The following is a 20,857-nucleotide window of genomic DNA, read 5'->3' as shown; positions in this document are numbered from 1 at the left end:
CGTAGGGCAAACTTTAATAAACTCAGAGACATGATGAGTGTCATACCATGGACGAGAATGCTGGAAGGGAAGGGAGCATGTGAAGGGTGGGCGCTACTCAAACAAGAGCTATTGCATGCTCAATCAATGACTATCCCAGAAAGACGAAAACACTGCAGGAGCTCTAAGAAGCCTATTTGGATGAACAGAGAACTTCAAGAGGAACTAAGAAAGAAAATGAAAATGTTCAGGAAATGGAGGGAAGGACAGAGCTCTAAAGAAGAGTACCTACAGGTTACTAGGCACTGTAGATCAATCATCAGAAAGGCCAAAGCTGAGAGTGAGCTAAGATTGGCCAGGAAGCCCATTGTAACAAGAAAAGATTTTTCAGTTATGTGAGGAGCAAACGTAAAGTAAAGGAGGCAATAGGCCCACTGTTGGGTGCGGATGGACAAACTCTAACGAAAGATGCAGAGAAAGCAGAAAGGCTTAGTGCCTATTTTACATCTGTTTTTTCCCACAGGTCAAAGTGTTTAGGCACATCTAGAGATGCCCGTAGTCAAAGGATAGTGTCTGGGTGGCAGGTTAACATGGATAGAGAGGTTGTCGAGAGGCATTTAGCTGCACTGGATGAATTCAAATCCCCTGGCCCGGATGAAATGCACCCGAGAGTACTCAAAGAACTTTCCAGAGAACTTGCACAGCCCTCGTCCATCATCTTCGGAACCTCTGTAAGGACTGGAGATGTCCCGGAGGACTGGAAAAGAGCAAACGTTATTCCGATCTTCAAAAAAGGGAGGAAGGATGACCCAGGAAACTACAGACCAGTGAGTCTGACCTCTGTTGTGGGAAAGATAATGGAGCAGCTATTAAAGGGAGCGATCTGCAAACATCTGGAGGACAATTTGGTGATCCAAGGAAGTCAGCATGGATTTGTCTCCAACAGGTCCTGCCAGACCAACCTAGTTTCCTTTTTTGACCAAGTAACAGGTATGCTGGATAGGGGAAATTCGGTTGATGTCATTTACTTGGATTTTAGTAAAGCTTTTGACAAGGTTCCCCATGATGTTCTGATGGATAAGTTGAAGGACTGCAATCTGGATTTTCAGATAGTTAGGGGGATAGGGAATTGGTTAGAGAACCGCACTCAAAGAGTTGTTGTCAATGGTGTTTCATCAGACTGGAGAGAGGTGAGTAGCGGGGTACCTCAGGGCTCGGTGCTCGGCCCGGTACTTTTTAACATATTTATTAATGATCTAGATGAGGGGGTGGAGGGACTACTCATCAAGTTTGCAGATGACACCAAATTGGGAGGACTGGCAAATACAAAAAGATAGAGACAGAGTTCAACGAGATCTGAACACAATGGAAAAATGGGCAAATGAGAACAAGATGCAATTTAATAAAGATAAGTGTAAAGTTCTGCATCTGGGTCAGAAAAATGAAAAGCATGCCTACTGGATGGGGGATACCCTTCTAGGTAGCACTGTGTGTGAACGAGACCTTGGGGTACTTGTGGATTGTAAACTAAACATGAGCAGGCAGTGTGATGCAGCGGTAAAAAAGGCAAATGCCATTTTGGGCTGTATCAACAGAGGCATCACATCAAAATCACAAGATGTCATAGTCTCATTGTATACGGCACTGGTCAGACCACACCTGGAGTACTGTGTGCAGTTCTGGAGGCCTCACTTCAAGAAGGACGTCGATAAAATTGAAAGGGTGCAGAGGAGAGCAACGAAGATGATCTGGGGCCAAGGGACCAAGCCCTATGTAGATAGGTTGAGGGACTTGGGAATGTTCAGCCTGGAGAAAAGGAGGTTGAGAGGGGACATGATAGCCCTCTTAAAGTATTTGAAAGGTTGTCACTTGGAGGAGGGCAGGATGCTGTTTCTGCTGGCTGCAGAGGAGAGGACACGCAGTAATGGGTTTAAACTTCAAGTACAACGATATAGGCTAGATATCAGGAAAAAGTTTTTCACAGTCAGAGTAGTTCAGCAGTGGAATAGGCTGCCTAAGGAGGTGGTGAGCTCCCCCTCACTGGAAGTCTTCAAGCAAAGGTTGGATACACACTTTTCTTGGATGCTTTAGGATGCTTTGGGCTAATCCTGCGTTGAGCAGGGGGTTGGACTAGATGGCCTGTATGGCCCCTTCCAACTCTATGATTCTATGATTCTATGATTCTATGATTCTATGATTCTATGACTAGGAACCGATGGGGATGGGACTAGAGACAGAGTCTGCTGTGTCAATGGTACCGTAGATGTGGATGGAACCAAAGGACCCAGTGATTTGCTGGCCGAACCATAATCAGAGTGGGGAGAACAGTCCTTGTTCTTGGACTTCTTAGACCTCTTGGTGTGAGGCTTGATTGAAGTCTTGGGCTCTAATCCGTGATGACCTCAGCTGTAGCAGGGGCCAGGGATGGAGTAACAGAGGCTGGTCTTTTCTCTATAAGTTTTAAGTTCTTTGCTACTTACATTTTAAATTATTGCAAACAAACTTCCCGTGGAGCCCTGGCTGCACACCACCGAGTGAGATACTGACAGTTGTTTTATGCTAATTATTATTTTAACTCTGTGGGGAATTTGTGAGCATTAAACTGCGTGATGTCTGTCAAATTTACGTAATCCTTGTAAATTTTTCAAACATATTTGTTATAGACATACTTTTATTTTGTCATACCTAACTGTTAATCTTTGGTTGCCCACTAGTTAAGACTTCGGGGTCAAAACCTGTTTGGTCTCTTGATTTACCTTTGGGAAATGAGGAAAGGTTTTTATATGTCATGATGACTGGGGGCATTTTTCGTTTCCTTTTGTATGTTTGTTAAAGGATATTTGGTGGCACATTTTTAATGGTGTCTGTTTCAAACCAGCCAATTTCCCTCCTCTGTCTACTGACCTGACTCTGCAGCACTGGGTCTCTCTGTGAGGCCATTTTGTCTCTCTTGGAAGAGCCACATTACAGGCAGTAACAGCCCATGCATCTGCTATGCTGGAGTTCCACAGGTGCAGCTTTACTGTATTATTTTGCCTCGTGTACTGCCTCAAGCAGGTCTTTGGACAGGCAGCATAGAAATCTCCTAAACAAATTCCACAGCTATTCCATACGGAGCCCCATGTAATGGATCACCTTCTACGGAAGTGGCAGCCACTCTGGGTAAACCTCTTCCACCCCTCCCATCTTCTTGGTGCAGTGGTTAAGAGCAGCAGCTTCTACTCTGGCAAGCTGACTTGATTCCCCGCTCCCCCTCCACATGCAGCCAGCTGGGTGCCCTTGGGTTAGTCACAGCCCTGGCAGTCCTGTTCTCGCAGAGCAATCCCTGTGAGAGCTGTTTTCCATTGCCTGCTGCCTGTCTCCTTCTTAATCTGAGAGGCTAGGACCTAAACCTGAGAGCACGTCAAATGCTCTGACTCTGAGCTGTTGTTCAGAGAAACCTTTATGCATGTGCCTTCCTGCTCTGAGCAGCCAGGATAACTAATGGGACCGACTTCAGTTTCAGGCAGAGAGACCCAGTAGAAATTGCACAGATGTGAGAAAGCTTTGCGCTCCATCCTTCAGAGAACATCCATGTCTGCACACCTCCCATTGGCAGGCCATAAGAGAAGCTGCAGCTTCCACAGGGGTCAGTCTGTGCTGGAGGAAAAAGATCTGGAGTCCCAGGGCCAGAGTCAATCCCGGCACAGAGAATGGAAAAGAGGAATCCCTGGGTCTACCTTTTTCCTTTCTGCCTTTGTTTCAAGGGGAAAGTGCAGTGAGCTGAGGAATGTAGCGTGGAGGAGCATGGCTTACTGTGGAATCATGTTCACCAACCACCACCACCCTCGCTTCGTCCTTACAGGCAGTGGCTGCAAATCTAGGCATTAAAAAGCCTGGACCTCCTCCAAAAGAAAATCCAACGGTGGCCGGTGCAGCTGAGCATCACAACATGTCCTGGATGCCTCGTTTCCCAACTGGCGGAACAAGAAATTTGGCACTTCTCACTCATGCATTCCCCGTGCAGCCTGGAAAGCGACGACTGCTCCCGCCAGCCCTCTGGTGCTTCCTGGAGTCCAAGTGCATGAGCTCCCATGAGCACACGTCTGCTACTCTCCTGGCGGCTCCTTCTTCAGATCGTCACAGACTTCATTATTTCCACGCACATATTTAGAGTGCAGCCACATCCAAGAAGCTGTCATTTTTTATTTAAGGATCCATGTGCTAGTCTTGAAAAATGTATACCCTCAAATACAGTTGCATACATTTTTCATCCAAAGAATTCATGATAAAAATGTAATTTCCTTGAATGCATTTTGGGAAGGCAAAATTCAATATAAAATAAACATGGAATGGGCACACAAAGAATTTAAATCTTGTGCACTTAGTATTTATTTATTTATCATATATGCCATGTGCGTGGAGGGTAACCAGGAGATCTGAGTGTAGCCAGGCAAGAGATGTTGGACGAGGTTTGCCATCATGACCTCCCCTAGCGTTCCTTCGAGGTCTCCTATGCAAGCACTAGCCAAGGCTCACCTTGCTTAGCTTCCGAGAACTGACTGGATCAGGCCTTCCTGGGCTACCCAGGTCAGGACACCCGGTGCACTGAGAGGCCTTCAGCAGCACTTGTCAAGGGAAGGTGGAAAGAAGCAGGCTCCAAGCGTGGCACAGATCGACAGAGAATGCAGAGAAGCATGACTGGAGCTCCCGTGGCCTCTTTCACCATTCCTGTTGGCCACGCCAGGCCCATTTCCTCTCCAGCTTAGAGTACGTGGAGAGGCTGGGCCTTTTACCTGGCCCACAGCAGACCCACCCTCCAGGCCTTCTGCCAGTGGCTGCTTCAAGAGGGGAACCGTCTGCCAATCATGAGCCTTGCTGGGCAGCTGCTGAGGCTACTTTCTTGAAATGACAGGTGGGGAACAGTGTTCTGGGCCAGTGCTCTGCGCTGTGCCTGGAGGCAAGCAGGTGGCTCATGCAGGAGTTTCAGAACCCAAGGGAAACCATTTCTGTAACCAACCCATGACAATGGCCTGGTCACCACAGTTTGGGCCAGCAGACGTTTCCAGATGGTTTCAAGGGCAGCCTTCAGGGGGTGCATTGAAGTAATCTAACCAGGATGTGATCAGAACACGGATCACTGTGCCCCGATCATGATCTCTGAGGAACCACCACAGCCAGTGAGGACATGCCAAAGTGTACAGGAGGCGTTATGTCCCCCAGAGGAGACCTGACCCTCCAACCTGGATCCAACAGGATCCTCCTCCAGGGCTGGTCAACTGTGCAGTCTTTAAGCAGCTTTGCCACTGACCAGCACATCCCCATCTTCACTGGACAGAGCTTCAGTTTATTGCCAGTTTATGTCATCTGCATATTGGTAGTGTGTCCATCACAATATCTCCCAGCAGTTTCAAGAAGACCCCAAACAGCACGGGGGGCCAGTAGCATCAGTGCTCCAGGAGCAAGCAACAGTTGCCCAGCTGGGCCAGCTAAAGGCAGAGTGGAGCCACCTCAGCCTCGTCCCACCCTGCCATTTCCAGCCCAGCTAGCCTCCCCAGATGGAAACTTCTTGCTCAACAGTCTCAAACCCCACCCAAAGGACCAACAGAGACAGGCTTCCCCCGCACCCGGCCTGGTCGCCTTTCCTGGCAAAGGCCGTCAGTCAGGGCAACCAAAGAACGTTTTCTTACAAAGGCAAGACCTGAGCCCACATGGAAATGGGTTTAGAGAAGTCAGCCTGAAGCTGCAGAGCCACCACCCGTTACAGGCACCTCAGCCAAGAATGGGCCGCTGGATTCCAGGGGGCAGTTCTTAAGGTCCTTGGGGTCCCTTTATGAGCAAGTCAAAAGGCTCAAGGTGCCCAAGATGCCCAGCGTATTTTCACTCTATTTTTAGCAGAACTCAACCCTGGAAATAATCTCAACTATTGGATTGACGCCCACTCTCTTTGAATGTTATTTATCCCACCATGCTGAACATGGGGAAATTGGGACTGAAATTATGAACCCTGCCGCTTATATGTATGATGTAATTTGGAGATTTTATGGGAGATTTTATTGTGTTTTAATTGTTTTATGTTGTAAACCGCCATGAGACCTAATTGGGGAACAGCGGTCTATAAATCAAATAATAAATAAAAATAAATAAATAAAATGAAATCATAGAGTTGGAAGGGACCATACAGGCCATCTAGTCCAACCCCCTGCTCAACGCAGGATTAGCCCTAAGCATCCTAAAGCATCCAAGAAAAGTGTGTATCCAACCTTTGTTTGAAGACTGCCAGTGAGGGGAGCTCACCACCTCCTTAGGCAGCCTATTCCACTGCTGAACTACTCTGACTGTGAAATTTTTTAACCTGATATCTAGCCTATATCGTTGTACTTGAAGTTTAAACCCATTACTGCGTGTCCTCTCCTCTGCAGCCAACAGAAACAGCATCCTGCCCTCCTCCAAGTGACAACCTTTCAAATACTTAAAGAGGGCTATCATGTCTCCTCTCAACCTCCTTTTCTCCAGGCTGAACATTCCCAAGTCCCTCAACCTATCTTCATAGGGCTTGGTCCCTTGGCCCCAGATCATCTCCTGAGCCTCCGGGGAGGGCGGTATATAAGTATGATAAATAAATAAATAAATCTTCATCGCTCTCCTCTGTACCCTTTCAATTTTATCTACGTCCTTCTTGAAGTGAGGCCTCCAGAACTGCACACAGTACTCCAAGTGTGGTCTGACCAGTGCTGTATAGAATGGGACTATGACATCTTGTGATTTTGATGTGATGCCCCTGTTGATACAGCCCAAAATGGCATTTGCCTTTTTTACCGCTGCATCACACTGCCTGCTCATGTTTAGTTTACAATCCACAAGTACCCCAAGGTCTCGTTCACACACAGTGTTACCTAGAAGCGTATCCCCCATCCAGTAGGCATGCTTTTCATTTTTCTGACCCAGATGCAGAACTTTACACTTATCTTTATTAAATTGCATCTTGTTCTCATTTGCCCATTTTTCCATTGTGTTCAGATCTCGTTGAACTCTGTCTCTATCTTCCGGAGTATTTGCCAGTCCTCCCTATTTGGTGTCATCTGCAAACTTGACTAGTCCCTCCACCCCCTCATCTAGATCATTAATAAATATGTTAAAAAGTACCAGGCAATGCACCGAGCCCTGAGTACCCCGCTACTCACCTCTCTCCAGTCTGATGAAACACCATTGACAACAACTCTTTGAAACAACTCTTTTTAAAACCTGCTAGCTACTTTGAACAGGAAAATAGTAGCGGGTGACCAAGGGAGCCAAAGAGTAGCCCAAAAAGTGTACATGGACACACTTTCCAAGGAGTAAATGTCTCAGGATAAGTCTCAGGATAAGCCAACACAACTGGAGCTCTGGCAAAGCCAAGAAAACCCCATTAAACAGTTTCATGTCTAAAAAACTGGAATGCATCTCCCTGCAAATTAAAGACAGATTGTAAAGAGGCGAACGGAGCTGGAAAGTTCCCTGCTCATCAAATTAGAAACAAGAACCCTATTCATAGGAAGGGCTTCACTGGTCGAGTTGCATTCTTTACTCCACAGTTTTTATGTGCAATGGGAGGAGTATTCCACTTGCAAAGAGCATCGTTCCAAACCTGCCCCCTCCAGAAACATGCACTGCCCTGAGGCAAAGGAGGTGAGACACTTGGCCTCAGACTGCCCCCCAACTGGCTGCAGGAACAACACCTGGACTTAATTACAAAAGGAGGAGGAGGAAAGCAAGTCCTTCCAGGAATGCCGCTGCATGCCCTGCAATTACATGACAACTCACATCGTCAACACAGTTGTGGGAGACGGGGGGGGGGGGGAGGGGCCATGCAGAACATCCCACAACTCCAAGGCAGCTTTCCCAAATTGACAAAGCCAAATATCTAAGCCAAAGAAAGAGACAGACTGCAAATGGGTAGTTTGGAGGGGATGTCCCATGCTGCCCACCCAAAAGAGAAGGTCCAAGACCATTAGCTTTTATGCTGAGCCTCAGCTCACACGTAGATGCTTTCACACACCATCATTTCTGATGGGGTATGTAGGCAGCAGCATGACCAGTGGGTCCTGCCAAAAATATGCTCCCAGTATAAGAACCGCAGGTGTGTCCCCCCTCTGCATTCTGCTTGCCAAAACCTTTTCCCCGGTCCTCCCACTCTGTAGCTCCATGATCCTCCCCAGCGAAGCCATCGACCCACATGAGCCACCACTTCTCCTAATACTGCCAAGCCAAAACAGCTGCCCTTCCGCCCGCCCACCCTGGCCTGCTGCTCAAACACTTCTCCACTGACCAGAAGCACCTGTGCCATGCCCTGCCCCTTCAGCTGCAAAGGGCGCGCTCCTGGACTGAGCTTTAGCAGAATGGAATGGAGGGAAGCGCTTGTACTGGAGCAGGTAGAGCAGATGTAGGCAGGTCGGCCCCTTCCCAAGAAACTGAGCCCAGGGGCTGGTACAGAACTCAACAGAGCCCGCAGGCCGTACAGTGCAATGTGTTTGGTCCCTGCTGCAGAGGGAACTTACTACTCCTACTTTGTAAAGTCTCCTTGCCTAATACAATTAAAATCAGCTCAGAGAAGCTGCTCCTCAAAAGCTACAGAATTCAAGACATCTGATTCCTACACTAATCCATGGGACTGGACACACAGGCTAAGTTGCAAAAATAATAATATAGTGTAATAATAATAAAATAAACAACAAAGAAATACATTTGCACCTGACAGCTGCCTTGGCACAAAGTAAGCTCCTTAGGCTCTTTTCAATAACTGGGAAATCATCTAATATCAGAACTACCAACTAACACTCCTCTGATATCCAGATTCACTATCCACACACACAAAGATCCCACTAGCCTTTAGCCTGTGCTGAAATATTGCTACGATAAACTGAAGGAAATCCAATTAGTGAAAGAACCCTGTGCACCTGGTCACCCAAGGTCTTCAAACCTGGGCACAGGTATTGCAGAATTGGACAAATTAAGACAGGTCTGCCCAGGCCATCAATCAAGCACCCATAAATGCCAGGTCCCATCAGCTGTTCAGCACTAGTGGGGGAAGCAAGGTGTATCACACCGGCTCCTGAGAGGCAAGGCGTATCCCACCGGCTCCCACCGGCCCCAACGCCTCCCAAGGATTCAGCCTGTCTAGTCAGGCAGGACAAAGTCAGAACACTTTCCACAAGAAAAGTGCGCTTTGTTCCAGCCTCTGAAGCATTCTCAAATGGGGATGGATCCAGCAGGGGACTGGCCCTGCACAGAGTGGCTTAAAAGCCAGCACAGTGTGGTGGTTAACAGTGGCGGCATTCTGTAATCCGGAGGACTGGATTTGATTTCCCACTCCTCTTCCACATGCAGCCAGCTGGGTGACCTTGGGCTTGTCACAGCCCTGATAGTGCTTATTCTCACAGAGCAATCCTGTCAGGATTCTCACAGGGTGTCTGTTGTGGAGAGGAAGGGAAGGTGATTGTAAGCCGTTTTGAGACTCCTTCTGGTAGTGAAAAGCAGAATACAAAAACCAGCTCTTCTTCAAAATCTATGCCAAGGTGTGGAGACAACACTCAGTTCTGCTGAAATCTCTGAATGCAGCCTCCCTGCACCAGACTAAACCCTTTAAGCTGCAAGGGAACCATGCACAAAAGAATGTGACTATTGCTCACGAAGCACCATGCACCGAGTTCTCGGGGAGAGAAGTTAGATCTGCTCCACTGGGAGCATGATGGAGCCTAGGGAGGAGTCATCAGAGGGCACCCTGTCATGATACCTCCTGCACAGTACAAGTATCACTGGATACCCTGAAATGGGGCTGGATAGGTCAGGGAGTGGAGGAGCATGTCTGGGCATTCAGCCGGTCAAAATGCCAGTGGCACCATAATGCCAAGACCCATGCCAAAAGTGGGCTACAGGACATGATGGGCAGATTCACAATCACTGCTTCTTGCACATGCCCACATGCAGCGCAACATTGCCTCCCATAGACACAACTGAATTAATGCTGCACAATGAGAATCTGACTGCCCCTGCAGGCATACAAGAGCCACTCTCCACAGGGATGGATCCTGATGGACCGGCTCACTCAAGAGCCTCCATTTCCTGCCGGGTCTTCCGAACCAGCTCTTTCCTGCCAAGATTCCTGGCTGTCTTCAATGCCAACTTCCAGGTAGCAGTCTCCCCAGGTGAAGGTGGACATCTTATTTCCACCATGGCTGCAGTTCTTCCTCAGTGAGTCCCCCCAGCAAGCCTGCTTATTCTGAGACAGCCTGACTGCCTGGCAGCGGCTCAGAGGGCTCCCGCTCTTTAGCAGTTTGCTTCCCATCCAGTCTCAGATGAGGGGGGCATGTAGGTAGATTCATATGGGAACAGATGGTACTTCAGATCCCCCTGGGACTTGGAAGGCCAGAGAGGTTCAGAGGTGGTGTGCCATCCCCTCCCTGTGCACAGCAACGACAGGCTCCCTGGGGGCTCTTCCTCCCAAATACTGCCCAGAGCCATTCCTGCTTTGCTTCCCAGATCGGATGAGATAGGCTAGCCAGGCCAGAGCTCCCCAAGTAAAAGATAGCTTCAAAGGTCAATTCCAACACCTAGAATGGGGCCCAGAAGTGACTTGGGGGCCCACGTAGATGGAATGAGATGGCAGTGAGGAATTCCCTCCCACCCACTCCAGCCAGGATTCTCCCAGCAGCATTCGGCACTGACTGTATTTCCCAGCCAGTCTTCAGGGGCACCCTCATGCAGAAACATAATCTACATGCTATTTGGGCATGCACCACGGTGGCATCTCTTTTTGTTTATCCAGGAAAAGCTGCTCCAGTCTTACTTTCACGGAAGCCCAGGTCCTGTGGCAGCCCTGGCTGGAAACCTGCTCCTTTAGTGGGAACACAATTCCCTCCATAACAGGAATTATGTCAGTTCTCCGAATTATTTCTTTGCCATTGCTGCCACAGAGGTGGCTTCAAAGGGAGCTGGATTCATCCCCAGCCTCACTCTGGCTGCCTTTCTTCTGCAGCCCCTCTATTCCCCGGCCCCCCCGGGCCAGCTGCCAGGGCTCTCAGACTCGAGCACTCCACACTGACTGAATTGCCAATAGTTTCAACAGGTCAGGCAGGTGGTCCTCCAGAGAGGAGAATCTAAGGCCATGGAGGCCTCTGTAGGAGACAGCCAATCCTTTGGTCTGCAGCCGGTCACTGATCAGAACTCAATGACATGACCATGGAAAGGGTGCCATGTGTTTGTCTTGGGTCTGCCTTCGATCCTGACATGATCAGGGGAAAGGCAGAAATATAGCTCTCTCCTCATATTTCCTTTTTGCTTGACTTACTGGCAAATGACATGTGTTCTGCCAGAACCACTGCTCCTTTCCGTTCACCTTGCTGGGGGAAAAGAATGCCCTTTTGCCTTTTACAGCTTCCTTAAATCCATCAGCTTGAGAGATGGTGTCCCAGTTGATGAGGAAGATCTCTCCACTTGCGCAAGGATTTTACAGGCCAATGGGACTGCCCCTGCTCACCCCGCTACATGAAAAGCCCTCCTTGGCTGGGGCAGGCCGGAAAAGCTGGCATAAAGTGTCCAAGTTCTGATGAGCAGCCTAGCAGACAGTGCCTGAAACCTCAAGGGCCTCCTTCTGTGCAAACAGGACCCTTGGCAAGCCACTCCCTCTTTCATTCATGCAAATTGCCTGTCTGAGGACACTTACCTCACCACCACCATCAGCAGAGTTCAATTCTCGACATTCACTTCATTCCATCACAGCCCCCAACCACCAACACCACCTCAAGAGGGTGTTTCTCTGTGCAACGTTTTAAGGCAACACTGGAGATCTTTCTGTGCCATCAGCAAGGACACAGACCAGACTCTTAACAACCTTGGCTCCAATAACAAGCGCAGCAGAAGAGCTGGAGAAGACACTCCTGAAAACAACTGAGGCAGAGCCCAATACCCATGTGGGATCAGCCAGTCTTAGCAATGAACTAGCCTTTCTGCATTTCTCTCAGTCCAGCACTGAGTGCAAGGTCACCCTCCACATCACAGCCAAAGCATATCCAATCCCTGCAGACAAATGCAGAGGCAAACCAGACACTGAAACAGGTGGTAGCTCTGTGGTTTGGCTGACCACTGTCTCAGTTGCAAGGCCTGTTAATGAAATTCATGGATTGCTGATTCCTAAGCAGGGACAGCCCCTTTGCTGTTCACTGCAGCCGTACTGGACACCATGAAGGGCAAAGACCATGGAAATGCAAGAAGAGCCTCAGACAAACCGCCTATGGAGAAATGGACCTTTCCAACTAAGCCAGTCAAAGCAAAACTAAAATAAAAGGAAGCCGCCTCCCCTCACTCTGCCCCCCACGTAGTGGGCATCCTCTTTCATCCTCAGGCAAGAAGCAAACTTTTGGCACCACAGGGAAGAGAACGCTGGGCAGAAAAGGCATTTGCAAGTCCTCTGGCCCCTTGGGCTGCAGACACAGCATGGCTGGGAGGTTCATAAGGGAGAATTCCATCACTCACCAGCAATTGGGTCCAGCTGCAAAGTTACACAACAGCCTTCTCATGCAGCTGAAGTAACTGCCAAGAACAAGCCTTTAGAGTCTTAGGCTGTGACCCAGAATAATGAGGGGAAATGACCTCAAGTAACTCCTGGCAGCAGCTCCTCTGTGGTGGCCCCTTGCATTGGGGAAATCCTCCCGCTGGCAGTTTGCCTCGCCCATCCTGCACTCTCTACTTCAGGCACCTTTCTATGGAGCCAGGCTTTGGGCTGAGGAGTTCTATAATCTTCTGCAGTCTTGATAGGCATTCCAAGCTGCTCAGCTCTGCCTTTCTAGCCTGGCTTGTTCTCATGCTGTGGTTTTGTGGTTTTACTATCATGTTTCCCTGGTGTGCCTCTTCAAGCCCATCTCTACCTAGGAGTTGTCCAAATAAACAAACAGCAACTCGGGACCAAGCAACCTTTGGCACACCAACTGGGCTCCCTATCTACTGAAAGCCGCCACTTGCCAAAGGAATAGCGGCCAACCTTGGTGGGAGACCGGCAGACCCATAGGCTGCTCAAAGCAAGAGCATTTATGGAGCCCAGGCAGCACTCCCCCCAGGGCCCACAGGAACAAGAGCCACAAACCTGCCAGCACAAAGAATGACAAAGTGGTGCAGCCTTCTCTTCTAGCTCACCTGGTGCCACAATGACATCCTGCCAAGTCAAGGCAGCTCCTTGCCAGCACAGACAGACAGACAGACAGACAGACAGACCTCTCAAATGCCCACACATTAGTACACAGCACGACTCTCCTGCTTCCACAGAGACAGACTGGGCCAGCCCTGAAAGGCCTCCAAGCTGCCTTCCAAGCACAATCCAACAGGCCTCACTCTCTACAAGCAGAGCCAAGAGTCCTCGTCATCGCAAGGGATTCAGGCTTGGCAGCTCTGCACCAATGGCCACGTCCTGTGCGGAGAGTACGCTGGACTTCCCTACCTTTGGCCATTTGGGATGCAGGAGTCGGGCCTTGATGGCGTCATCTAGAGCTTTGTCGTACTGCTGAGTCTTCATGTAGGCTGCCGAGCGATTGCTGTACAAGATGCAGTTCTGAGGATCAACTCCCAGGGCCTCACTGTAAAGGGCTACAGCCTTGTGGAAGTCCCCGTCACGGCAGGCCTGGTTGCTCTGACAAACCTTCTCAACAAACTCCGACTTACTCAGCATGGGGACCTCAGGGCTGCTTCCATCAAAGTTTTTGGAGCCAAACAATGAAATCTACAAGTGAAAAAGAACTATTAACTCCAAGGCAGCCCAGATTTCACTCCAGGGGTGTCCACAACCCCTGCAGCAATAACACCTCCTAACAAAAGCCCAGCTCATTAAGCGATTATGTGGCTTGTTGTCAACTCACCTACATTCCTCTTGGACATTATTATTATTTATTGCATTTGTTACCTGGCCTTTCTCTTTGGACTCAGGGCAGCATACATCCCAGTAAAACATGCAGAATAAGAATAAATTATATATAAATGCAATTTACAATAAATAATTAACCATCTAAAAACAGTCCCATCCTTAATTGCCTATTCTAACTTTCAGTGGCAAGGAAGGAGAGGAGAGGCAGAGGTGTCTTAATGGCCCCAGATGACATGCGGGGAGGGCTTTGATAGGGAGGTCAGCTCAATTTGGTGATGTTTTAGGCCTCAGCCATAGTCCTGGAGGAAGCGCTCTATTTACAAGCCCTGTGGAACCATTCAAATTCCTGATCTTCTTTGTAATAGTGTTCCATGAAGCTGGGATACGGGCTTTTTTGAGGCCTGTCTGATCTCCTTGGGGCTAGGAACCCTAAGCGAATTTTGCTGGGTTGATCTTAATGCCCTTGGGGGATGGGGGGCAAACAAAGAGAGACAGTCCTGCAGGTACAAATGGTCCCAGGCTTTAAAGGTCAACTTGAATCTGATTCAGTCTCCAATCTGGAGTCAATGCAGCTGGGAAAGTTCAGGCCACAGAGTCGCAAGAAGAAACAGGAACTGAGATGACTAGAGCGAGTTTGGAGGAAGACTCGTGTCAAAGTTTCGAGACCATCTTGTAGAATGCATATAATGCATGTTCTACAGACTGTTCTATGTATGGTTCTCTGTTGTAATGTAAACTGCCCTGAGCCTCCGGGGAGGGCGGTATAGAAGTATGATAAATAAATAAATAAATAAATAAATAAGAGCATATGAGATAGCTGTGAAGTCAGTAAAGTGCAAGTTTTACTTGACTTCCATTGCATCTGCTAACTCATGTCCAGCACAAATGTTTAGGAAATTTCAGTCCGCCACCTCCAACTGCCTGGTGATCCCTGGCCGCAAAGAAGCTCGCTTTGAGCTCAACCAGGGCCAGAGCCAGAGCCTTCTCTGTCCGGGCCCCCACCTGGTGGAATGAGCTCCCAGAGGAACAGTTCCACAGGGCCTGCAAAAGAGAAGTCTTCCGCCAGGCATTTGGTTGAGGTCGACCGAAACAAACAACATCCACTGGGCCCTCGAACTGACCCACTATGGGACTGTTAGAATGTTGAGATTATTAATTACTGTTCTCTATGTTTATTGCTGTTATTATCACTACTGTTATTTATCTGATGGTTTTACTGTATTGTTTCTGTTCCCCCATGTTTTCTGTGAACCTCCCTGAGCCTCAGGGGAGGGTGGTATGGAAGGAAGGGGTGTAGACATTTTAGTATCCTCTGTTTTGCTTGTGTTGATTTCTACCATCTTCACAAGGTAGAACAGTTAGTGCCCTGTCTATTGACACATGATCTAAGCTGCTCCAGAATGCAGCTGTGCACGCCCTTCCTTCCTTCCTTCCTTCCTTCCTTCCTTCCTTCCTTCCTTCCTTCCTTCCTTCCTTCCTTCCTTCCTTCCTTCCTCCCTCCCTCCCTCCCTCCCTCCCTCCCTTCCAAGCTCTGCTGGCTGAAGGGCAGGATTCTCTTGCTCCATGACCATCTGAGAGAACAGGGGAGTGGCCATTGCCCCAATTCACTCCTCTGCTCCTATCTTAGGGCTGTCAGGCTCTGGGGCAGATGTCGGAAGGAAACATGCGAGGCAGATACCACTTTGGTCCCCAGGGCCAGAATTCAATTGCCTTTCCTGCCACACTGAGAATCCTGCACAGGTCTAGAGACTGAAAGAAAGCAATTCAAAGCAAAATTTGGAAAAACAAAAGAAAAGAAGAAGGGCAGGCAGCTGGGAGAGCTCTTTCCAATGCTCTCCTCTTTCAGATTCTCCACTGGAAATTTAGGGGCACAAAGTTTTATTTTAGAGGCGTTCTTTTGAAGATCAGATAATAATTGATTTTTTTCAAGATGCCTTCTGAGGTCCATGGAAAATAATCTAGTCATTGCAGTTCCCTGTGGCCTATAACAGACACCCCCTTGCTAGGGAGACCTCTCAGGGGGATCCTGTTGCTGCTGAAACAAGCCTCCTGCTCCCTGATACCACTAGCCCAAAATGACTCTAATCAGAAAAGGAAACTTGACAGCCACCTTGAGTTTGCAAAGACAAGGCAGAGTATACTTCAAACTAATTAAATTGATAAAGAAAACTGCATTTTCAAGGGTAGATCATTCATTGTTTACGTGACATAAGCAGGGTCATGTGGATAACTCTGTCCAGAATAGTAATGCCGGTCATTGCACGAGGCTACATGGTTGAAAAGAGCCATGATCCTACTGGATGTGTTTTTGTCAAGTGCCGTCAAGTCACTTCAGACCAGAGATAACCTCCTGAATTCATGACATCCAAAACATTCTCTCCTTAACTGTCTTGCTCAGGCCTTGCCAACTGAGGCCCACAGCTGCCCAGACTGGGTCCATCCATTTCCTGTTGGATCTTCCTCTTCTGCTGCCTTCAACTTTTCCAAGCATGACTGTCTTTGCCAGTGACTCTTGCTCACATCTCTAGGAACCTTGGGCCAATCTGTCCTGGAAGAAAGTCCGTCCGTCCGTCCCCCCCCCCCCCACAAGTGGAGACTGGCATTATCCTGGGCATGTGAGGAAGAACAGCTTCCCTCCAAGCACTGGCAGTTTGTTTGCGCCATACATGAGATGGCCCTCCTTCCATTTCAAGTTCTCCAGTTTTCTCCTGTCACTGCAGAGCAGCCAGCTTACACTTGCTACAAGCGTGATTGCCATTATTCCCAGGTAAGAAATCAAACCTGGCACAGACTTTACTGGGCAATACCTCAGCTCCTTCACTATCCATGTTGATTTGATCCACCTTGGAGAAAGTGGTTCACCTGGTCTCTCCTGCACTCCCCTCAAGCTCCTCTGCTTTTGCTTCACTCGAGTTGCTGTAGAACCCTCTGGCTTTGTCCTCCAGACAGTCCCCACCATCCATAAAGCTTTACTCCAAGGCCACATTTAAGAGGAATCCAAGTGTCTGTTTTCTTCACTGTTTGACCTTCACACTCCCACGTGAAGTTATTTATTTAGAAGATTGCTAGGCCGCCCCTCCCCACAATTGGAGTAGCATGTAACATAGCAATGGGGAATGCCATGTCATAAATTATCTTGGTCACCCGCGACACAGCTTCACTTTTAAGGATCTTTTCTAGCTCTTGTATGGCTCCCTCCCCAGTCTCAACCTCCTTTGAATTTCTTGGTTGCTGTCTCCCATTTGGTTAATGATTGAGTCAAGGAATAAAAAATCTTTAACAACAATTTCAATTTTTTTTCATTGAAAAGGTTGTGTAGTTGGCCAGTAGTTATTGCTTTTGTCTTCCGTCTGCTTGGGCACTTTCTGCTTTAACCTTCATCAAGGGTCATTTCAGGTCTTGACTGCTTTCTGACAGCAATGTGGTGCCATCTGCATTCTCTCAAATTGTTAATGTTCCTTCCACCAATTTTCATTCCTCCTCCATCTAAATCTATCTTTCTTTATGATATTCTACATACAGACTGAAGAGTTAGGGATATAAAATATCTGAGCGATCATCTCCCTACAGGAGATAATCAAACCCCCCCCTCAAACAGAGAGTTCCGGGGGGGGGGCTGAAGGAGGCAGCGGTGCAGCCTCTGCTGAAGAAACCATCTCTGGCCTGCAGGAGCCCACCCACTACCTCACTGCCTCACACCTGGCGTTTTCTATTTCCCTATACAATCTCATTTCAAACATAAGCTGATCTTGGCGTCTGAACCGTCTGGGACTTGTGTGACTGCAGGAGATCTTGGGGTGGGAGTGGAGAGCTCAGTGAAAATAGTGACAGTGCAGAAGAAAAGGCAGACTTCATGTTTGGAATGATTAAGGAAGGCACTGAAGATAAAAACAGGGAATACTGCCATGCCCTTGTGGGGGGCCTCAGGTGCAGTAATGTGCAAAACCAGAAAAGGTGATTGCAGAGTTGGGGAAAATACAAAGAAGGCTCCCCAAGATGAATAAGAGGGGATGGAAACCCTTCCCTGCGAGGAAAGGCTGGTGTGTGTGTGTGGGGGGGGGGGCTTGCCCTGCCCGTGTAGGCAAAAGGCCATCTCAGGGGGAACCTGCCCGTGATCCCTAGGATTCCGGGGGACACAAGGCAATACTTCTTTATCCAATGAGGCCTTGAACTGGCGACGGTGGGAGGCCAAGGTGGAGAGGTCCGAGGAGGAGGGGGACCCTGGACAGCAGCGCTGGAGGCGGACGGAGCTGCGAGGCGGCGGCTTCCCTCTGCCTGGCCGCAGCGTGAAGAGCCGGGCTGCGGGGGCCGATGGGCCGCCCGCCGTCGGAGGAAGCGAGAGGCGCCCCGCTGAGGGGTGCCGGGGAGGCACGGGGTCACTGCTTCCCCACGCCCACCGGCCTCAGAAGGCCCCGGCCCTGCGTCCCTCCCCCGAGGTGACCCCGCGGAGAGCCCTGCGCAGCAGCCAGACCAGGCGCCAAGGGCTGGGACGAAGCCCAGTGGTCTTGCGGGGAGGGGACGCGGTGGGAGGGGGGGCTCCGAGGCCGCCGCCAGGTTTGCGGGACTCGCGCTCGAGCCGACGGGTGAAGACCCCCCCATACGAGGGGGGGGGGGACGGCGCTCTGGCGCGAAGCCTGGCTTTTGGCGCGCTCCCCGCGGCGTCGCCACGCCAGCCGAGGTTGGGGGTCCGCCCCTTCGAGGAGGTCCGTGGGCGCCTCGCAGACGCGATTTTGGCCAGCTCCCGCCCGGCCAAGGAGGCGCCGTAGGAAGGCGCCGGGACCCAACCAGAGATCCCCTTGGCCCCGGCCGGCTCCTCCGGCCTAGCAGCCGCACGGCTCCGGCGCGGCTGCTCGGCGCCAGCCTCAGCGCCCAGGGCTCCGCTTGCCCCGACGCGCCTCCCGTCCCCTCGGCGCCCCTCGCTCCGCCTTCGGACTCACCCGGGCCAGGAGAGGCGGCGGGGGCTGCTCGGCGTCCCCCGCGCTGCCCCTGCGCGACCCCCGCCTCAGCCTCCGCAGAGGCGCCTGGTGCTCCATGCTCGGCGGGCCCCGACGGGAGGGCGAGCGGGCGAGAAAGGGAGCTGGGCCTCACGCCGCCGCCGCCGCCGCCTCCTCCTCCTCCTGGGCTCCTTCGGGCGAGTCCCCAGCCCGCTCCCCGCCCGGCGCCATCTTCGGGCTCCGGCCACCGCGCCGAGGGAGGGGGGAAGGAGGCGGGAGAAACGCTTCGGCCGTGCCCCGCCCCGGAGGGGAGAAGGCGCCCCTCCGCCCGCCCGCCCGGCCCCCGCGGATGGGACGGCGCCTGGCCCGGCCCGGCCCTCCTCCCCTCCTTCCGCGCCGTCGCTGCGTGCGGCGGCAACTTCGGCCAGGGAGTTTGCAAAGTTGCGACCGACGCCCAGTTCTCTCCTCCTCCGCCCCCCCCCCCCGAAAGGGGCCTCCGCCTCCTCCGGCCGCACTGCTGGCCGCGGAGGGCGAGGCTGTCGGGCGCGGGAGCTCCGTGGACTCGCGCGCCTATGGCCGGAGGCGCTCCCACCCAAGGACCGGATCGTCGTCGCTCCGGTGGAATGGACGCTGCAGCCCTCAGAGGGAAGGGAGGGCGGCTCCTCCTCGGAACAGACAGCCTCCCCTGAGAGCAGCGGGCAGACTCTGGAACTGGAAGCAGCACAGCCCTCAGTACGGAGGGGCAGGATAGTTCTGGGACGGGCATGAGACCCCCAACCTCCAATGCCTCCGGGTCTGGGCAGCCCCAGCTTAAGGATTCCTAGAGGAATAGAATCAGAGTTGGAAGGGGCCATACAGGCCATCTAGTTCAACCCCCTGCTCAACGCAGGATCAGCACAAAGCATCCTAAAGCATCCAAGAAAAGTGTGTATCCAACCTTTGCTTGAAGACTGCCAATGAGGGGGAGCTCTCTAACTCCTTAGGCAGCCTTTTCCACTGCTGAACTACTCTGACTGTGAAAATTTTTTTCCTGATATCTAGCCTATATCATTGTACTTGAAGTTTAAACCCATTACTGCATGTCCTCTCCTCTGCAGCCAACAGAAACAGCATCCTGCCCTCCTCCAAGTGACAACCTTTCAAATACTTAAAGAGGGCTATCATGTCCCCTCTCAACCTCCTTTTCTCCAGGCTGAACATTCCCAAGTCCCTCAACCTATCTTCATAGGGCTTGGTCCCTTGGCCCCAGATCATCTTCGTCGCTCTCCTCTGTACCCTTTCAATTTTATCTACGTCCTCCTTGAAGTGAGGCCTCCAGAACTGCACACAGTACTCCAGGTGTGGTCTGACCCGTGCCGTATACAATCGGACTATGACATCTTGTGATTTTGATGTGATGCCCTTGTTGATACAGCCCAAAATGGCATTTGCCTTTTTTACCGCTGCATCACACTGCCTGCTCATATTTAGCTTACAATCCACAAGTACCCCAAGGTCTCGTACACAGTGTTACCTAGAACCGTATCCCCCATCCAGTAGGTATGCTTTTCATTTTTCTGACCCAGACGCAGAACTTTACACTTATCCTTATTAAATTGCATCTTGTTCTCATTTGCCCATTTTTCCATTTTGTTCAGATCTCGTTGAACTCTGTCTCTATCCTCTGGAGTATTTGCCAGTCCTCCCAATTTGGTGTCATCTCCAAACTTGATGAGTAGTCCCTCCACCCCCTCATCTAGATCATTAATAAATATGTTAAAAAGTACTGGGCCGAGCACCGAGCCCTGAGGTACCCTGCTACTCACCTTCCTCCAGTCTGATGAAGAACCACTGACAACAACTCTGTGAGTGTGGTTCTCTAACCAATTCCCTATCCACCTAACTATCTGAAAATCCACATTGCAGTCCTTCAATTTATCCATCAGAACATCATGGGGAACCTTATCAAAAGCTTTACTAAAATTCAAGTAAACAACATCAACCGAATTTCCACGATCCAGAAAACCTGTTACTTGGTCAAAAAAGGAAACCAGGTAGGTCTGACAGGACCTGTTGGAGACAAATCCATGCTGACTTC

The 20,857-nt window shown here is 50.3% G+C and overlaps 1 protein-coding gene across 1 annotated transcript in view; it reads right to left on the bottom strand.

The window, feature by feature from the left end:
• TTC28 (tetratricopeptide repeat domain 28) overlaps nt 1-19,046 on the bottom strand; it is an 81,759-nt gene extending 62,713 nt beyond the window's left edge. Inside the window, 2 exon segments of the mRNA XM_077307924.1 lie at nt 13,427-13,705; nt 18,784-19,046. Coding sequence (XP_077164039.1) covers nt 13,427-13,705; nt 18,784-18,879 — 375 coding nt within the window. The 5' untranslated portion in view covers nt 18,880-19,046.
• Between the last annotated feature and the right edge of the window lie 1,811 nt (nt 19,047-20,857).

The sequence above is a fragment of the Paroedura picta genome, chromosome 13, assembly GCF_049243985.1.
Source record: "Paroedura picta isolate Pp20150507F chromosome 13, Ppicta_v3.0, whole genome shotgun sequence".
In the NCBI taxonomy this organism is placed as follows: Eukaryota; Metazoa; Chordata; class Lepidosauria; order Squamata; family Gekkonidae; genus Paroedura; species Paroedura picta.
Note: the sequence above shows the minus strand (reverse complement) of the source record. Positions and strands in the feature narration are given on the sequence as shown.